The sequence below is a fragment of the Dreissena polymorpha genome, chromosome 3 (assembly GCF_020536995.1).
Source record: "Dreissena polymorpha isolate Duluth1 chromosome 3, UMN_Dpol_1.0, whole genome shotgun sequence".
Taxonomy (NCBI): domain Eukaryota; kingdom Metazoa; phylum Mollusca; class Bivalvia; order Myida; family Dreissenidae; genus Dreissena; species Dreissena polymorpha.
The window spans coordinates 103,997,752-104,016,220 of NC_068357.1; the positions used below are offsets into that span (position 1 = coordinate 103,997,752).

At 40.4% G+C, this 18,469-nt stretch overlaps 1 protein-coding gene across 4 annotated transcripts in view; it reads left to right on the forward strand.

The window, feature by feature from the left end:
• LOC127872892 (uncharacterized transmembrane protein DDB_G0289901-like) overlaps positions 1–18,469 on the forward strand; it is a 51,198-nt gene that overhangs the window by 12,363 nt on the left and 20,366 nt on the right. For 2 of the 4 annotated variants that reach the window (XM_052416380.1, XM_052416381.1), the window contains exons 5-13: positions 79–669; positions 764–889; positions 1,052–1,318; positions 4,206–4,304; positions 8,490–8,549; positions 8,872–8,931; positions 10,013–10,066; positions 10,491–10,517; positions 16,749–16,856. In XM_052416380.1, coding sequence (XP_052272340.1) covers positions 79–669; positions 764–889; positions 1,052–1,318; positions 4,206–4,304; positions 8,490–8,549; positions 8,872–8,931; positions 10,013–10,066; positions 10,491–10,517; positions 16,749–16,856 — 1,392 coding nt within the window. The remainder of the gene's footprint in view (positions 1–78; positions 670–763; positions 890–1,051; positions 1,319–4,205; positions 4,305–8,489; positions 8,550–8,871; positions 8,932–10,012; positions 10,067–10,490; positions 10,518–16,748; positions 16,857–18,469) is intronic. The other 2 variants (XM_052416382.1, XM_052416383.1) reach the window with 2 other exon arrangements.

The following is an 18,469-nucleotide window of genomic DNA, read 5'->3' on the forward strand; positions in this document are numbered from 1 at the left end:
TCAGTAGTTTATTTATCTTAATCGCTTATTTATTTATTTAAAAAAAGTAATGATATATTTCTTGTGTTAATCCGTCAGGGGGCAGTGGAATGGTGAGTGGTGCTGGAGCTAATAAGCCTCCGGGAGTCTCTTCCGGTGGAGTTAGTTCCGGAAGTATGCCAAGTTATGATCCTAACAATGCCGTCAACACAGGTGCCAAGTATGACCCTAACGCTGCGAACTCTGGAATGGGTGGCAGTGGAGGTGCATCGCCGTCTTTTTCAAACGGTATGGGAATGAATGCCTCACAGCAAATGCCTGGCGGATCTCAATCTGGAACATCGGGGAGTGGCGGGGTCACAACATCCGGTTCCTCTGGCGGAATAAATCCTGCAAGTGGGTTTGGAAGTGCAACGTCTGGTTCGGCTCCAGGTTCGCCGTCTGGTTCAAGCAGCGTTGGCGGTTCGTCGTTCGGGTCTGCAAGTGGTGGAACTGGCGCCCCGCAAACTGGAACAGCCCCGGGAACCGGTGGAAATACAGGAACAGCCGCTGGTGTAGGTCCAGTGTCACAGGGCGGCGGCAATACACAGTCGGGTGGCTCTGCTGGAGGCACTGGCGGGCCGAACTTTGATCCAAACTCAGCCAACTCCATGGCAACGTCTGGGTTCAATCCGCTTAATCCGATGATGGGTAAGATGCAGAGGTATTATATATATCGAAATAAATGTATTAGAAGTATAAGAAACAACATGTAGCACATATTGTATTATTGTCTGTTTGCCAGGAAAGGATATGTCTGTGGTAATGGGTCCACAGACTCAGGCGGGAGGCAACAACCCCGGCGGTTTCGATCCCTCGTCCATGAACGCTGCACTGGGGTCGCAAGGCATGAGTCTCAACATGTTTGGAGGTATGCTTCCTAAATTCACTGTTACGCTAGAAAATATGCAGCGTTAATGTGTATAATAATTGAACCTTAATTGTCGATTATACCCACTCCCCCTAACTAGCGCAAACCTTTATTATGAAACCAATTGTGTATGAATCGAGCCCAAAGCTATACCTGTTGCAGGCGCTGGAGGACAAACAGATCTGAACAAGGCGGACGCTGGAAGCTTGATGACGGGCGCACAGGGCATGATGGCGGGGTCCAACACTCTGCTGGGAGGGGGTAACGCCGTCCTAGGAGCTGGTTCAGGGACGGGAGGAACTTCCGCTCCCAGTGCTTCAAACTTCGATCCAAATCAGATGGGGAGCACCACGAGTCCCAGCAGCGGAGGCACAAATAGCGGCAATGCTGGTGGAATGAATGTGTTCGATCCCAATGCTATGATGGGAGGTATGTAGTCGATAATTATATCCCATATGAATATAGAGTGATATGAGTGACGCTTTACACGAATAAATTGGTTTACATCACATATTTGCTTCATCTTCGGTCACACAGTGCATTACGACTTAATCACATACAAAAAGTTTTGAAAATCTGGTGGACGTGGGCGTTAGTGGAAGTTACTGATCAATGTTGACTTGGTTGTGCTTTGTACTTGGTCCGACCGTCGGCGTTTGTTCCACTGCTGAAACAACGCCTAAGCACGTCTTACCACTTCTAGCCGCGTGTAAGTTTAAAATAGGTTCGCGCGTGCTTCAATGCAGGGGGGAAAGATGCGAGTTACCACGGCTGGCCGCGGCCTTATGGTGTTTGGAGCTCGGCTGATCACGTGTTGAGTACGATCGTTAAACGGGAACTCCGCGCACGCCTGGTCCTCACATTGCCGATCTTTTACAGTACAAGTTCGTTCGCTGTTCTCATTTTAATAATGCCCAGACAGAAGGGTTCCCCGGAAAAAAAGATAAACGAAGATCAAGGCCAATGCCCCAGCTGAGGATGAGGCTCTTCCAGCCTCACGGGCCCGGGTAGCGGTTTATGTCCAGGCCGAGGTCCATGCTCCTTCTGCTGATGCTGCCAGTCCAGACACTGGCCCTTAGGCTGATACTGACCATGCTGCTCCCAGATGTTTTTAGATATTCCGTACCATCCTCCACCGCCTCCTCTTTCTACTTCTCTTAGCAACGAAATATTGGGCCTGTATCAGTTGGTTCTGCTGGTGATGGAGCATAAAGATGAGAATATCATGGCGTTGAAGGTTTATGTTCATCCCTTGACATCAAGACTGAGCGTGCAAAAGTCCAAGCAAATTGTTGTTTTTATATGCCGCAAATCAGAAGTGATACAGTCGTGATTAGGCAGTAAACATTCGTATTTAGCACTTGTTCGAGGCGTCGTTTAAATGATCTAAGGTGCACACACTGCACAGCAAACCCCACGTGTCAGTGATAGGCCGCAAAAAAAAACACGCCATTTCCCTTGATACCAACGCGTAACACCCGTCCGATGACCGATGTCTGCCCATGACAGTCCGCTGAACTTTCGCGTCCTATTGCGTTTTAATTACTTCCGGAACACGAATTTTCGCGTGTGTTACACGCGAATTGCACGTCTTTCCCACTTGTACCACCCGTTGTTGTCTGTGGTATAAAGTTTTGAGCAGTTCAAAAAAAAACTCCGCATCCAACGCCGTTTCGAATTTTCACCGCGTTCTGTTACGTCTGAACATCGACTTCAGCTCGTCTTAACCTCGATATCAACGCGAACAACATCTACTTCACGGGGGGAGGCGGAAAACGACAACGGGCGAGGCATGGTATGGTATTGCGCAAGGGGGGGTTAGAGGGTTAGGGTTAGGGTTTGGGTTAGTGTTAGGGGTCGGGTTAGGGTTTGGGTTAGCCTAAACCCAACCCTAACCCTAACCCGACCCCTAACCCTAACCCTTACCCTAACCCTTTTTTGGGGTTATCACCCCTGACCATGCCTCGCCCGTTGTCGTTTTCCGCCTCCCCTTCACGGGAGATCAATTTTTGACGAGTTGTGGCCGTGTATTAGCCGTAAATCGCTGTGTGGCTGGGTCTTTAGAAAAATGTATGTACCCTATATATACGGTATCCGGACAAACGGCACCCGGACAATTGGCACTTTGTGTGGGGTTTTTGCATTCCCAGAAAATCGGCACCCCGTAAATTTGTCGACTGGGAAAATTGGCACCAGATTTATTTGTAAACCTGGACAATCGTGACCTGATTAAAGGCGATTAAAAAGCCCGTCAGCACCATGTTGGACTAATTAGTCTAATCTGCTAATTGGTTTGTAAAAGAGATGATTCCTAAATCCTGTCATCAAACTGTGTTATCAAACTAATTTAAGTGTGGATTGATTAACGGTATCTATCAAAGATAATTAAAGCATTCTTAAACTTATGATTATGCGATTTTCTTTTTTAAACGTGGTATTGACAAACTGACGATGTGAAGGAATACTGTATATGATATTACGTTTAATTGTGGCTATACATTATAAATATAATATATACACAAATGTAATATGTATATATTATATATATAGCGCGACAGTCGCAGCGACGCACGATATTTTGCGCGACAGTAGCGGCGACGCACGATATATTTAACACGATATATCACCTTTTGGGCTACCTACACAAGGGCAATATTTCGTCGTACATTCTCGCGCGTCGCTTCGTGTATCGCGCAAAATTCGTCACGATTCTGATCTAAACAGATAATTCGTGTTGTACTTGATTCATCACCACTTCTCGATATTGCAGTATTACACTTTATATTAAATAGTAATGGACAGTGATCTGACCATACTGAGTAAGAGTCAACATTAAAACTTGTTATAAGATTAAAGTTTTCTTCGCGTAGTAACAAGTAATCAATGACACTAGTACCACGTGAATTCATGAACGTAAAAGCGCCTAAACAATAATTGTTTAATCCTTAATTTATCGATCGTCTCCTTTCAAAGATTTTCTTTCGCTGCAAAGTCAAATAAAGTCAGATGTCATTATTGGTAAAAACATTAAGTCGGGTGCCGATTGTCCTGGTCGACACATCTACGAGGTGCCGATTGTCCGGGAATGCAAAAAAAACGCAGGGTGCCGATTGTCCTGGTCGACACATTTACGAGGTGCCGATTGTCCGGGAATGCAAAAAAAACGCAGGGTGTCGATTGTCCGGGTGCCGTTTGTCCTAATCGATATATACTATAAATATAAACAACAGCCACGTGTCGAACGTCCGATCGCGAGTCAACATTTTACATAACTTGAAAACACCCAACTGGACCTACTTAGAATCATTTTTCTCAGGTGGTTCCGTTAACCCGATGATGCCGGGCGGTGGCATGAACCCTATGATGCCGGGCGGGTCTATGACGGGAGGAACATCCGGTACTCGTGATTCCAGTGGTAATACTCGCCCAAGCGGCTCACGTTATTGTAAATTATATATTCCGATACCCACTATGTGTAACGATTTATTTTAAGGCTTCATGTTTTTTTCCTAGGATCGTTTTTAATTTTCCCAAAACATAATGTTTTCTTTCTATACGTTACTGTCTAAGATGGTTTTTTACCTCGACTTCTTAAGATGAGTGTATGCAATTACAAAATTTACTGTCAATAGAATAGCACGAATGTTCAAATTGAAGGAAATGCACATAATTGAAAAACAACAGCATATATAACACTAACTGTTGGACATAATTTATTTGAACACACTGCTAACATATACTTAAAGTCATGCTTTCGAAATAAATTCTAGAACTTAATATACGTATCAAACATTGTATTGATTCTCTTATTTGACATTGACAGAAACTAATTACATATTGACATATCTTTTATACTAAATAAAGTAATTATTTACTCCATATTGGAGACGTTAGACATAAATGTGACGCGTTAATTGAAATATAAGACACTGTTGTTTTTAGCTCACCTGAGCACAATGTGCTTATGATGAGCTTTTGTGATCGCCTTTTGTCCGTCGACCGCTTTGCGGCGTCAGCATTTGCCTTGTTAACACTCTAGAGGCCACATTTATTGTCCAATCTTCATGAAATTTGGTCAGAAGATTGGTCTCAATAATATCTTGGATGAGTTTGAAAATGGTTATTTTTGCTTGAAAAACATGACTGCCAAGGGGAGGGGCATTTTCCTTATATGGCTATATATGGTTATAGTAAAATCTTGTTAACACTCTGGAGGCCTCATTTATTGTCTGATCTTCATTAAAACTTGATCAGAAGATTCATCCCAATAATACCATGGCCGAGTTCGAAAATGGTTTCGGTTGCTTGAAAAACATGGCCACCAGGGGCCGGGGCATTTTTCCTTATATGGCTATATATGGCTTTAGTAAAACCTTGTTAACACTCTAGAGGCAACAGTTATTTCCAATCTTCAATTTGGTCAGAAGATTGGTCTCAATGATATCTTGGATGAGTTCGAAAATGGTAACGTTTGTTTGAAAAATATGGCTGCCAAGGGGCGGGGCAATTTTTCCTTATATGTCTATATATGGCTATATATATAACGCTTGTTAACACTCTAGAGGCCACATTTATTTTCCGATCTTCATGAAACTTTGTCAGAAGATTCATCCTAATAATATCTTGGACGAGTTCAAAAATGATTCCGGTTTATTGAAAAACATGGCCGCCAGGGGGCGGGGCATTTTTCCTTATATGGCTTTTGTAAAACCTTGTTAACACTCTAGAGGCCACATTTATTGTCCGATCTTCATGAAACTTGGTCAGAAGATTTGTCCCAATGATATCTTGGATGAGTTCGAAAATGGTTTTGGTTGCTGTAAGGACATGGCTGCCAAGGGGCGGGGCATTTTTCCTTATATGGCTATATATGGCTATGTAATATAGAGTGTTTTTCGTCGGGGGGATTCCAGACTGACCGTTGTCTGCAGGTGACCGGTAAATTCAGGTAGCCGTTAGGTCAGTTTCGACTGTAGTGAAATCTTGTTAACACTCTAGAGGCCACATTTATTGTCCGATTTTCATGAAACTTGGTAGGAAGATTTATCCCAAAAATATCTTGGACAAGTTCAAAAATGATGCCGGTCGGTTGAAAAATATGGCCGCCTGGGGGCGGGGCATTTTTTCTTATATGGCTATAGTAAAATCTTGTTAACACTCTAGCGGCCACATTTATTTTCCGATCTTCATGAAACTTGGTCAGAAGATTTGTCCCAAGAATATCTTGGATACGTTCGAAAATGGTTACGGTTGCTTTAAAAACACGGCCACTACGGGGCGGGACTTTTTTCCTTATATTTCTATATATTGCTTTAGTAAAACCTTATTAACACTCTTGAGGCCACAGTTATTGTCCGATCATCATGAAACTTGGTCACAAGATTTGTACCAATGATATCTTGGATGAGTTCGAAAATGGTTCCGGTTGGTGGAAAAACATGGCCGCCAAGGGGCGAGGCATTTTTCCTTATATAGCTATAGTAAAACCTTGTTTACACTCTAGAAGCCATATTTGTTGTCCAATCATCATGCAACTGTGTCAGCAGGTTTGCCCCAATGATATCTTGGACAAGTTCGAAAATGGTTTTAGTTGCTTGAAAAACATGGTCACCAGGGAGCGGGGCATTTTCCTTATATGGCTTCATGAATCTTCATGAAACTTTGTCAGAATATTTGTTTAAATTATATCTTGGATGTGTATGAAAATGGTTCTGGTCTGTTCAAAAACATGGCTGCCAGGGTATTCACTAGTCATGAAAGTTGGTAAGAACGTTTTGTTCTAATGACATCTTGGGCTGCACAGAACAGGTCAGTTCCTTTGAATCTCAGGTGAGCGACTTTGGGCCTTTCAGGCCCTCTTGTTTAAATTCACATAAATTGATATCAAATTAACAAGATGCCGGTAATAAATAATATAATTAAATTATATTTATCGCAATATTCCTTCGATTACGTTTTTCTTAAAAATATATAACGAAATGCACTTGTTACTGAACATAACAGGTATAGCCATAGTCACTCGCCAACATAACAACTGATATTGTTGCATTATAATATAACTGAATTGAATACTTACTGCTAAAGTCGCAACGGCATATTTAAATCAATAAATGTAACAATAGAAACAGGAAATCACTTAAAAGTCTGATATCAAATTGCACGAACATGTAACATGTCTATATGTAAATATTGGCAAGCTATGCGTACACAAACGAGAAATAATTTCGAAATGTTAAAAAAAGCAATTCTTTAAATAAACAACAAGTAAAACTGTATGCAGAAACTATACATGTACCTGTATTTCTTCGCGAACCACCGAGGCCGCGGTCATTCACCACGGTCGCGGTATTCCATCGTGAGATCGATTTCCCAATAACGCCCGCGGTGCTCACCCACTGTCACCGCGATCTATCACGATGGAAACACCTTCAGATCACGTTGATTGTCCACGCTTATAGTGGTTTAGGCAGAAATCACAACAGACGTAGTCTACAAACACCTATTGTTTAGGTGACTTTAGATTGCTCCTTCTATCATAATAAAAAAAATAATGGTGAAATTAAAATTTAGTGTTTTGTTAAATATAAGTTGTTTTATATATTAAAAGTCAAAGGTTGTGAATCATCAAAAGCCGACATCTATTGTCCAATTAATTAAGTATCTACCGATGTGCAATCTTGTGCCTAACGCGCCCCTTGGTTTAAGGTAGCGCACCCGTAATGGGCACCTATCCAAATATATAATCTAATCTATTATTTTCTTAATCAGCATCATTTCACTGAACTACATGCAAATTTTTAGGTAGTCTTTCCATGCTTTAAAAAAAAAAATACTGATTTTTTTTCAAAACCACCCCCACACTCGGCTTTTTTCCACTCGGCACCCGTGGGGTATATGAAAGTTCCATAATTCATCCAGATTTCCATATATAGGCATGCAGTTGGTGTGAACAGATGCAGTAAAGGTGTTTAAAGTTTAAACAAGATGAAAAAAGTTTTCTTTTACAGACATTTATTTTTTATAACTTGTAATCTATGGAAGAGCACCATGAATTGTAAATGGTTTCAGGCAAGTAGAAATTGGGTTGGTTAAAAACAAAGTGTCATAAAATTCAAAATAGTATCATTTAAGTATTATTTTGAACTTAGTTTTTATAGATACACTATATACAGCAAAAATACCAAGAAATAGACAGATTTACCGTTTTACTTTTTGAAATAAAAATAAAAATGCAACATGCATGGTTCGTATTTTCAGCAGTAAATCACCCAATTTAGCCATAACGTTGTTTTAATTTTAAAATTAAAGAATGTACATAAAAATTGCAACATATTTAACAATAAACATGCTTATATGCCATATTAAATCAAATTACGCTAGAAAAGAAATAAAACGCGTCGCAAAATAGTATACGTCGTCGGCAGGATTCGAACCTGCGCGGGAATATCCCAAAACATTTCTAGTCTATCGCCTTAACCACTAGGCTACGGCACCTAATATTAGGCTCTTCAACCTTCGAAGAAATCGCGGGAAATCATTAGGGGTGCGCTACCTTAATTATCTTAACCGCCGCTTAGCTTGTCTCGATCTCGGCTTACAGGGGGCTCAAACCCTGCCAAACCCGCGGCCTCTCCACTTGATCCGCTTGGGGCCATGACAGGTCGGTGAACGATTTGAGTAATATGACAGTCAAGACAATAGTTCTATAAACATAATATATATGCATTGATAATATTGATGTTAAAATATAATTCGATTGCAAACACAAGCAACTCGTAAAAAATATGTATGAATATCGCGTCAGATTTCAATTAAATTAGTTTAAAAGTGAAGGAATAATTGTAGCAGATTTAGCTGTCAAGACAGATTAAAGATTAAAGATATTTTTGTAATGATTTTTAAACAGCTTCAAGCGTTTTTGTAACAATGCGCAATATACAATTTAATGCTAACAAGACTCGCTGCATTCTGGTGTGTTGCAGGTGGTGCTAAGAACTTTTCTGGTGGTGGCAGTCTGATGGACCCTATGGGTTTCATGAATGGTCAGTAGGCCGCCCAGCGCTCACCGCTCCGTCCCTCTCCTTACCGCACAAGCCTTGGCTCTTAAAACACTCGGTTACGGACCCGCAATCCCTCTTTATTTATTTTCTTATTTATATATTTTTTACATGACGTTATGATCTTACATGACTGCTATAGAAATAGAAAGCCTTCAAAAATTGTGTTTTAATGTGTTTAAATTTATTCATTAAACCATTAAGAAATATATACACACAATTAACACCTCATGTACATCTGTAACCTGTATTACATAGGTACATATTGGCAACCCGAGATAGTTATCCGGTATAAAGTTTGCTTAAATCATACCAGATCGTTCAAATAGACCACGAACCAGGGGTTACATTTTTATATAGGCTATATTGGCAGAATCGATTTAAAACAGTATTCCTTGAAACATGAAGATTCAGAGATGAATCATTTCGAATGTGGCATTATAAATTAATCATGTGCATATAATGTAGAATCAATTATTATCAGTTGCATAAAATGTGGTACTCTATACTGATCAAATACATGTAATTTATCATTCAAAAGTGGCCACATGCATAGAATGTAGCATTGTATAGTGATCATATAAATGGAATGTGTCATTGTTTAATGAACATATACATTTAATGTAGCATTGCATAGTGATCATATACATGGAAAGTTGCATAATATAGTGATATAGGAATCATTTCTAACATCAAGTCCATGTCAAAAATTTGAAACGTCCAGTAGCTTAAATGCTTTTAAAATACTTGCATTGCTAACCCAGCAAACTTTTCAATCTTCTCAACCAAGTCAATATAACTTTATAATCATAATAATTATAATTACCAGTTAAACAATTGGGTATATGCCGTTGTATAATTTTGGGTTTGAATCCGACAGATTGGCATGGGTATGCATTACAACAATTGCTCGAATCTATAATGTTTGACATGTTGGAGCATATTTGTTTAGTTATTGATGTACATCGTGTTAATGGTACGGCGTATATATACGTAACGCAGTGCTGGGTTGAAAATCATTATCTCCAATACGGAGTATTAGTGCGAACGTTTGTTTGTTATTCAGGCGGTGGTCTGACTGGGTCCATGGGCAACACGTTCTCCGTAAATGGCCGCAGAGGTATGGACGCGGCTCCAGGATTTATGTATATGTCGAATATTGTACCTTTAGGCCTTTTATTATCTCTTTTCGTCGAGAGCAGTTATAGTTAACTAGCATCAGTGACGTGTTATCATGTTATTTCCTTATTGCTAGAATGTAATCTGCACACAATGGCATAGAAGATACTGTTTTCAGTACAGTGTATCGGTAACAACTCGACGTGGTTATCTGCACGGACCAGGTGTCGGTGATAAAAACTGGAGAACGCGTGTGTGTGCGTAGGGGAATACTGATGAACACACCAATGGCCCTCGCATTTAGTGTTCATAAAATGTTTATCTAATAGAGTATACTTACATTTCTTCCGTTTGTCCTTATAAGTGTTGTGACATGCTAACAATGTGGACATATTTAATTGCGATATTGGTTATTCTCGTTTCAGCCGTGCGACCCATCCCAGTTGACAATGGTACGTACGCACTTTATATTGTTTGGTCAATTTTGAACCATTTTCCCATTTTTTGTCAAAAACGTTTTTCTCTATATTGTTTTAGATGGGGGTGTATCAGGTTGAACGATTAACTAACCTAACGATTGATTAACCAATAACATTTTAGTATTTACAGAAAACTTGAAACTTTTTCTTTAAATACTTGTTTAATTGGTCATTTAAAAGGCCCCACAAACGATAAATTAAACAATGATAAATTTGTTAATTTCTATCCATATACTTCAACAGTGAAACTGTAATACAATTTCAAATATACTAAATTGAAATAAATATTTTGGTCTATTTAATATTAAATTGTACTTTAAAATCCTGGGAATTATATGGCCGCTTGTAAAATAAATGTAATTGGGCTTTTGGAGAAAGTAAATGTGATGAAGCCGTGAGAATTACGAATGCGATTAAAGTGTAAGTATTGCGAATGCGAGGAAACGGTGAGAAGCACGAATGCGACGAAACTGTTAAAGTACGAATGCGATGGACCTCCGTGGCGTACGAATGCGATGACAACGTGAGGAGAACAAATGCGATGGAACTGTGAGAAGTACGAATGCAATTGAACTGTAAGATGTACGAATGCGATGAAATTGCGAGTTCGAATGTGTTGAAATTGTAAGTAGTACGAATTTAATAAAACTGTGAGTAGAACGAATGCGATACAATTGTGAGAAGTACAAATGCGATGAAACTGTGAGTATGGCGAATGCGTTAAAGCTGTGAGATATACGAATGCAATCGAACTGTAAGAAGCAGGAATAGAATACAATTGTGAGAAGTACGCATGCGAGGAAAAACTGAATACCTCGAATGCGATAAAACTGTGAGAAGTACGAATGCGACAAAACTGTAAGAAGTACGAATAGTATATATGAAGAAAGAGATATTACATTTCAAACAAAAACACTTGGTATATTGCGCATATTGATACAAGCAAACACATGTTTTATAATGTCAAACGATATATCAGTACACAGGTACAATAACACCGGATAATATTATTTAAAATAAATTCAAATATTATTATATTATTTAATGTTACTAATGTCTTCGATAACTTTAAATGTTTTAAATTATATTTGGGCTTATGTACACAAAAGGTAAGTAATATGTTTTTCTGATAACAGGTTGGAAGTGCATGTTAAAACACTTGTACATGGGTTGATAATCATTTTTATATGTTCAAGTGTTGAAAACTACAATCTGCCATGATTCATGTCTGCTGATTTTTAGCGTCTAGCTCAGCCATAATTCACGCCTGCTGATTTCGATCTTCTAGCTCTGTCGTGATTCATGCCTGCTGATTTCGAGCTTCTAGCACTGCCGTGATTCATGTCTGCTGATTTCTAGCGTCTAGTTCTGCCATAATTCACGCCTGCTGATTTCGAGCTTCTAGCACCAGGGCTTTCCTTATACCTCAAATCTCAAGAGCCAATGATTCTTGGGACCATACTTTCAAGAGTGGAAATCAAATTAGAATGAGTCATAATAATAACGCAGGAGGGTCAATGATCGTTTTGTACTTTAAGCAAATTACTGAGATATAATATATAACAAGACATGTGTTTGTCAGAAACACAATACCCCCTTATGCGCCGCTTTGATTTATAAACATTTTTTTATCATTTGGCAGGTACAGATAATTATCTCCCTTTAAAGCTTATTACTTCCCTTGGATTTGTTTTTTTACCTTTGACCTTGAAGGATGACCTCGACCTTGACCTTTTACCACTCAAAGCACTGTCGTGATTCACGCCTGCTGATTTCGAGCTTTTAGCTCTGTCGTGATTCATGCCTGCTGATTTCTAGTTTCTAGCACTGTCGTGATTCACGCATGCTGAATTCGAGCTTTTAGCTCTGCAATAATTCACGCCTGCTGATTTCGATTTTCTATCCCTGTCGTGATTCACGCCTGCTGATTTCGAGCTTCTCCCACTGTAGTGATTCACGCCTGCTGATTTCGAGCTTCTAGCTCTAGCGTGATTCACGCCTGCTGATTTCGCGCTTTTAGCTCAGTCGTGATTCATGTCTGCTGATTTCGAGCTTCTAGCACTGTCGTGATTCATGTCTGCTGATTTCTAGCTCTGCCATAATTCTCACCTAAGTATTTCGAGTTCCTAGCTCTGTCGTGATTCACGCCTGATGATTTCGAGTTTCTAGCTCTGTCGTGATTTACGCCTGCTGATTTCGAGCTTCTAGCTCTGTCGTGATTCACGCCTACTGATTTCGAGTTTCTAGCACTGCCGTGAATCATGCCTGCTAATTTCGAGCTTTTAGTTCTGTCGTGATTCATGTCTGCTGATTTCGAGCTTCTAGCACTGTCGTCATTCATGTCTGCTGATAGCTAGCGTCTAGCTTTGCCATTTTTCACGCCTGCTGATTTCAAGCTTCTAGCTTTGTCGTGATTCATGCTTGCTGATTTCGAGCTTTTAATTCTGTGGTGATTCACACCTGCTGATTTCGAGCTTCTAGCTCAGTCGTGATTCACGCCTGCTGATTTCGAGCTTCTAACTCTGTCGTGATTCACGCCTACGTATTTCGAGCTTCTAGCTCTGTCTTGATACATGTTGCTGATTTCTAGCGTCTAGCTCTGCCATTATATACGCCTGCTGATTTCAAGCTTCTAGCGCTTCGTGATTTACGCCTGCTGATTTCGAGCTATTATCCCTATTGTGTTTCACGCCTGCTGATTTCGAGCTCCTAGCACTGTCGTGATTCACGCCTGCTGATTTTGAGCTTCTAGCTCTGTCGTGATTAACGTCTGCTGATTTCGAGTTTCCTGCTCTGTCGTGATTTACGCCTGCTGATTTCGAGCTTCTATCTCTGTTGTGATTCACGCATGCTCGTTTCGAGCTTCTAGCACTGTCGTGATTCACGCCTGCTGATTTCTATCCCTGCCATCATTCACGCCTGCTGATTTCGAGCTTCTAGCTCTGTCGTGATTCATTCCTGCTGATTTTGAGCTTTCTTGCTCTGTCGTGATTTACACCTGCTGGTTTCGAGCTTTTAAATCTGTCGTGGTTCACGCATATGTATTTCGAGCTTCTAGCTCTGTCGTGATACATGTCTGCTGATTTCTAGCGTCTAGCTCTGTCATAATATACGCCTGCTGATTTCAAGCTTCTAGTACTGTCGTGATTCATGCCTGCTGATTTCAAGTTTCTATCCCTGTCGTCATTTACGCCTACTGATTTCGAGCTTCTGGCACTGTCGTGATTCACGCCTGCTGATTTCGAGTTTCTATCTCTGTCGTGATTCACGCCTGCTGATTTCAAGCTTCTTGCTATGTCGTGATTCACGCCTGCTGATGTCGAGTTTCTATCTATGTCATGATTCACGCATGCTGATTTCGAGCTTCTAGCACTATCGTGATTCACGCCGGCTGATTTTGAACTTCTAGCACTGTCGTGATTCATGTTTGCTGATTTCGAGTTTCAATCTCTGTCGTGATCCACGCCTGCTGATTTCGAGCTTCTTGCTCTGTCATAACTCACCCCTGCTGATTTCGAGCTTCTATCTCTGTCGTGATTCATGTCTGCTGATTTCAATCTTATAGCTCTGTCATAATTCACGTCTGGTGATTCCGATCTGTTAGCTCTTCCGTGATTCACGCCTGCTGATTTCAAGCTTCTAGCTCTGGCGTGATTCACGCCTGCTGATTTTGAGTTTCTAGCACTGTCTCGACTCTTCTGCTGATTTCGAGCTTCTAACTCTGTCGTTATCCTCGCCTGCTGAATACGAGCTTCTAGAACTGTCGTGAATCATGTATGCTGATTTCGAGCTTCTAGCTCTGCCATAATTCACGCCTGCTGATTTCGAGCTTCTAGCTCTACCATAATTCATGCCTGCTGATTTTTAGCATCTGTCTTTGCCGTGATTCAAGCATAATGAGCTATAGCGTCTAGCTCTGTCTTGCTTCATGCCAGCTGTTTCCTAGCTGTGTGGTGATTAATGCCTTGTAATTTCTACTATGCCATGATTTACGACTACACATGTCTAGCTTTAGCGAAATACATGTCTACTGATTTATAGCACTACCGTGATTAATGACTGCTGATTTATAGTTCTGCAGAGATTCATACCTGCTGATTTATAGCTCACATTTGGTCCATGCCTGCTGATTTATAGTCCTGCAGGGATTCATGCCTGCTGATTTATAGCTCACCTTTGGTCCATTCCTGCTGATTTATAGTTCTGCAGGGATTCATACCTGCTGATTTATAGCTCACCTTTGGTCCATACCTGCTGATTTATAGTTCTGCCGTGATTCATGCCTGCTTATTTAAAGATCTACCGTGAATCATGGCTGCTGATTTCTAGCTCTACCATGATCCATGCCTGCACATTTCTAGCTCATCCGTGATCCATGCATGCGGATTTTTAGCTCTCACTTGGTCCATGCCTGCTATTGAATATATCTACCGTGATTCATGCCTGCTGATTTCTAGCTCTAACGTGTTTCATGCCTGATGATTTCTAGCTCTTCCGTGATCAATGCCTGCTGATTTCTAGTTCTGTCGTGATTCATGCCTGCTGATTTCTAGCGCTACCGTGATTCAAACCTGCTGATGTTTATCTCTTTCGTGATTCATGCTTGCTCATTTTAATCCCTACAGTGGTTCATGCCCGCTGATTTCTAGCTATACCGTGATTGATGCCTGCGATTGCTAGCTTTACCGTGTTCCATACCTGCTGATTTCTAGCTCTACCGTGATCCATGCCTGCTGATTTTTTAACTCTGCCGTGATTCATGTTTGCTAATTGCTAGCTCTACCATGACCCATACATGCTGATTTTTAAAGCTCTGTCGTGATTCATGGTTGCTGATTGCTAGATCTACCGTGATCCATGCCTGCTGATTTCTAGCTCTACCGCGATCCATGCCTTCTGATATCTAGCTCCGCCGTGAGTCATTCCTGCTGATTGATAGCTCTTCCTTGATTCATGCTAGCTGATTTCAATCCCTATCGTGGTTCATGCCTGCTGATTTCTAGTTCTACCGTGATTCATGCATGCTTATTTCAAGTTGTGACGTGATTCATGCCTGCTGATCTCTAACTCTACCGTACTTCATGTCTTCTGATTTCTAGTTCTGCTGTTTTCACACCTGCTGATTTCAAGATCTACAATGAATCACGTCTTCTGATTTATCCATGCCTGCTTATTTCTAGCTCTGCCGTGATTAATGTTTGCTGATTGCTATCTCTACAGTGACCCATGCCTGCTGATTTCTAGCTCTACCGTGATCCATTCCTGCTGATTTTTTTAGCTCTTCCATGATTCATGTTTGCTGATTTCAAGCTCTACCGTGATCCATGCCTGCTGATTTCTATCTCTACCGTGATCCATGCCTGCGGATTTCTAGCTCTGCAATGATTCATGCCTACTGATTGCTAGCTCTGCCGTGATCCATGCCTGCTGATTTCTTGCTCTACCGTGATCCATGCCTGCTGATTTCTAGCTCTGCATTGATCCATGCCTGCTGATTTCTAGCTCTACCATGATCCATGCCTGCTGATTTCTAGCTCAACAATATCCATGCCTTCTGATTTAACGCTCAACCATGATCCATGCCTGCTGATTTCTAGCTCAACCATGATCCATGCCTGCAGATTTCTAGCTCTACCATGATTCATGCCTGCTGATTTCTAGCTCTAGTTTACAAATGCCGGTACATGAATAAGATAAGAAACACCGGCTTTTTTCTCTGTCATCTTACCAAATGATAATTTTAATATAGAAGTGGTTCATAGTGACTCATACATGGGTGGCGTTTCTATGGGTTGTATTGTGTTTTGTTATATTTCGCGAGCTGCCGAACAATCAACTGTACATATTATTCATTGATATTACGACTGTCAATCTATCGTCTCTTAAATCATATCACAACAGTAAGGCTTTCACCTTCGCTTGAACTAGGTTGAGCACTTATGAACTTCTGGTCATTTAATTACATTTATTTTATTGGAGAACCCATATATAATAAAATAATATCAAAGATCTAGAAATAAAATAATATTTGATATAGTCTTTTTTGTCTGGCTACTACCCAGAACTCCATGATCATTTGATTTAGATGCAACTTCATATAATGCCGCTTTGTCAGACTTTTGGAAACTTAATATGGTTCCGGGTGTAGTTAATCGTTGACAAGATAATAATTAAAATTCAAATAACAAAAACTGTTCTTTACAGGAAGGGTTTCACGTGAGGCGTCACCTATATCTGGTGGAAACGTCATTGACCTTCTGCGCACATTGGGGACCTACAATCCGATGGACCCCATGGGCTTCATCTTCAAAGGTGGCATACAATACCAGCGAAAAAAAATCGCACATATTTAACATAATACCATCGGATTTTTGTGTCACGTGTAACTTAAAACGAATTACTGCAGGATTGCTGAAACAAAAATTTATATAAACAAATCTTAACTTATGCTCTTGGGTTTGAATCACTTTTTACTCGACCGGAGTTATGGCCCTTTTTCAGAAAAAAACAACATTTATTTAAACTTGTGCTGCATGTACCTGCAAAAGAAAAATAGTAGCTGCATATGTGACAAACTTTACAATCACATCTACAAGCATGTAAACATGTGAATCGGGGTTTCTTTATTAACATTTGATCGGAGTTATGGTGTTTTTAAGGCAAATTTACTTTTTGAACTTGTCTGGCGCGTAACTCGAAATTTTTGCTGCTATAGTAATGCACGTTTACACATATATTTATAAGCAGATGAACTTTTACATATCCGGAATAACGGCCGCTTTTTGTAAGAACAAAATAGCATCTTGGTTTTATAAAAATATGTTTTGACATAACTCTGAAAAAATAACAGCTAAAGTGATTGAACTTTTTATTCATGTTTATCACCATTAAAATGCATAGACAAAGGCGAATGGTGAAGGCATTCACAAACATGTATTACTTTAGAAACAAGGGCCGCTTTACTACAACTACTACTTCTACTACTGCTGCTACTACTACTGCTACTACTACTACTACTACTACTACTACTACTACTACTACTACTACTACTACTACTACTACTACTACTACTACTACTACTACTACTTCTACTACTACTACTACTACTACTACTACTACTACTGCTACTACTACTACTACTACTACTACTACTACTACTACTACTACTACTATTACTACTACTACTACTACTACTTCTACTACTACTACTGCTACTACTACTACAACTACTACTACTTCTACTACTACTACTTCTACTATAACTACTTTTACTACTACTACTACTACTACTACTTCTACTACTACTACATGTACTACTACTACTACTACTACTACTACTACTACCTCTACTACTTTTATTTCTATTAGTATCGCTTCTACTTCTATTGATTGGGGGAAAGATAATAAGGAACAAGCGATGGGTGGACGACCGAAATCATGGATCTATGTGACAAAAGAAGAGAGCTTAGGCATGAGAAGTACACCAGCCTTGACTGTAGGGCAAATGACCTGAAAGCGGACATGGGTGTAAAAAAGAAAATTAAAGAGGCCAAGGAGGATTTAGGAACAATGTATCAGCATCGTCATAGTGATGACCGCAGGAAGCAGTTAGAAGGCCGGCAGCACCCTCAAGACCCTCGCAAAGACCAGTCAGCCCAAGACCAGTGTAATATCAGACGCTGACGGGAATCTCCTTACCGAGAGTGCCACAGTCCTAAACAGGTGGGGTGAATGCTGCAGTTACCTCTACAACTATCGGACACCAATCTCCTTCACTGGCTTCAGAACGATCCTACACAAAAAGCGGACGACGAAAGTCAGCCCATACTTAAGGCAGAGTTTGAGGAGGCAGTGCGTTGTCTTAAGGCAGGAAAATCTCCGGGAGTGGATAATGACCCTTCCGAGATGATAAAGCAACGACTGCA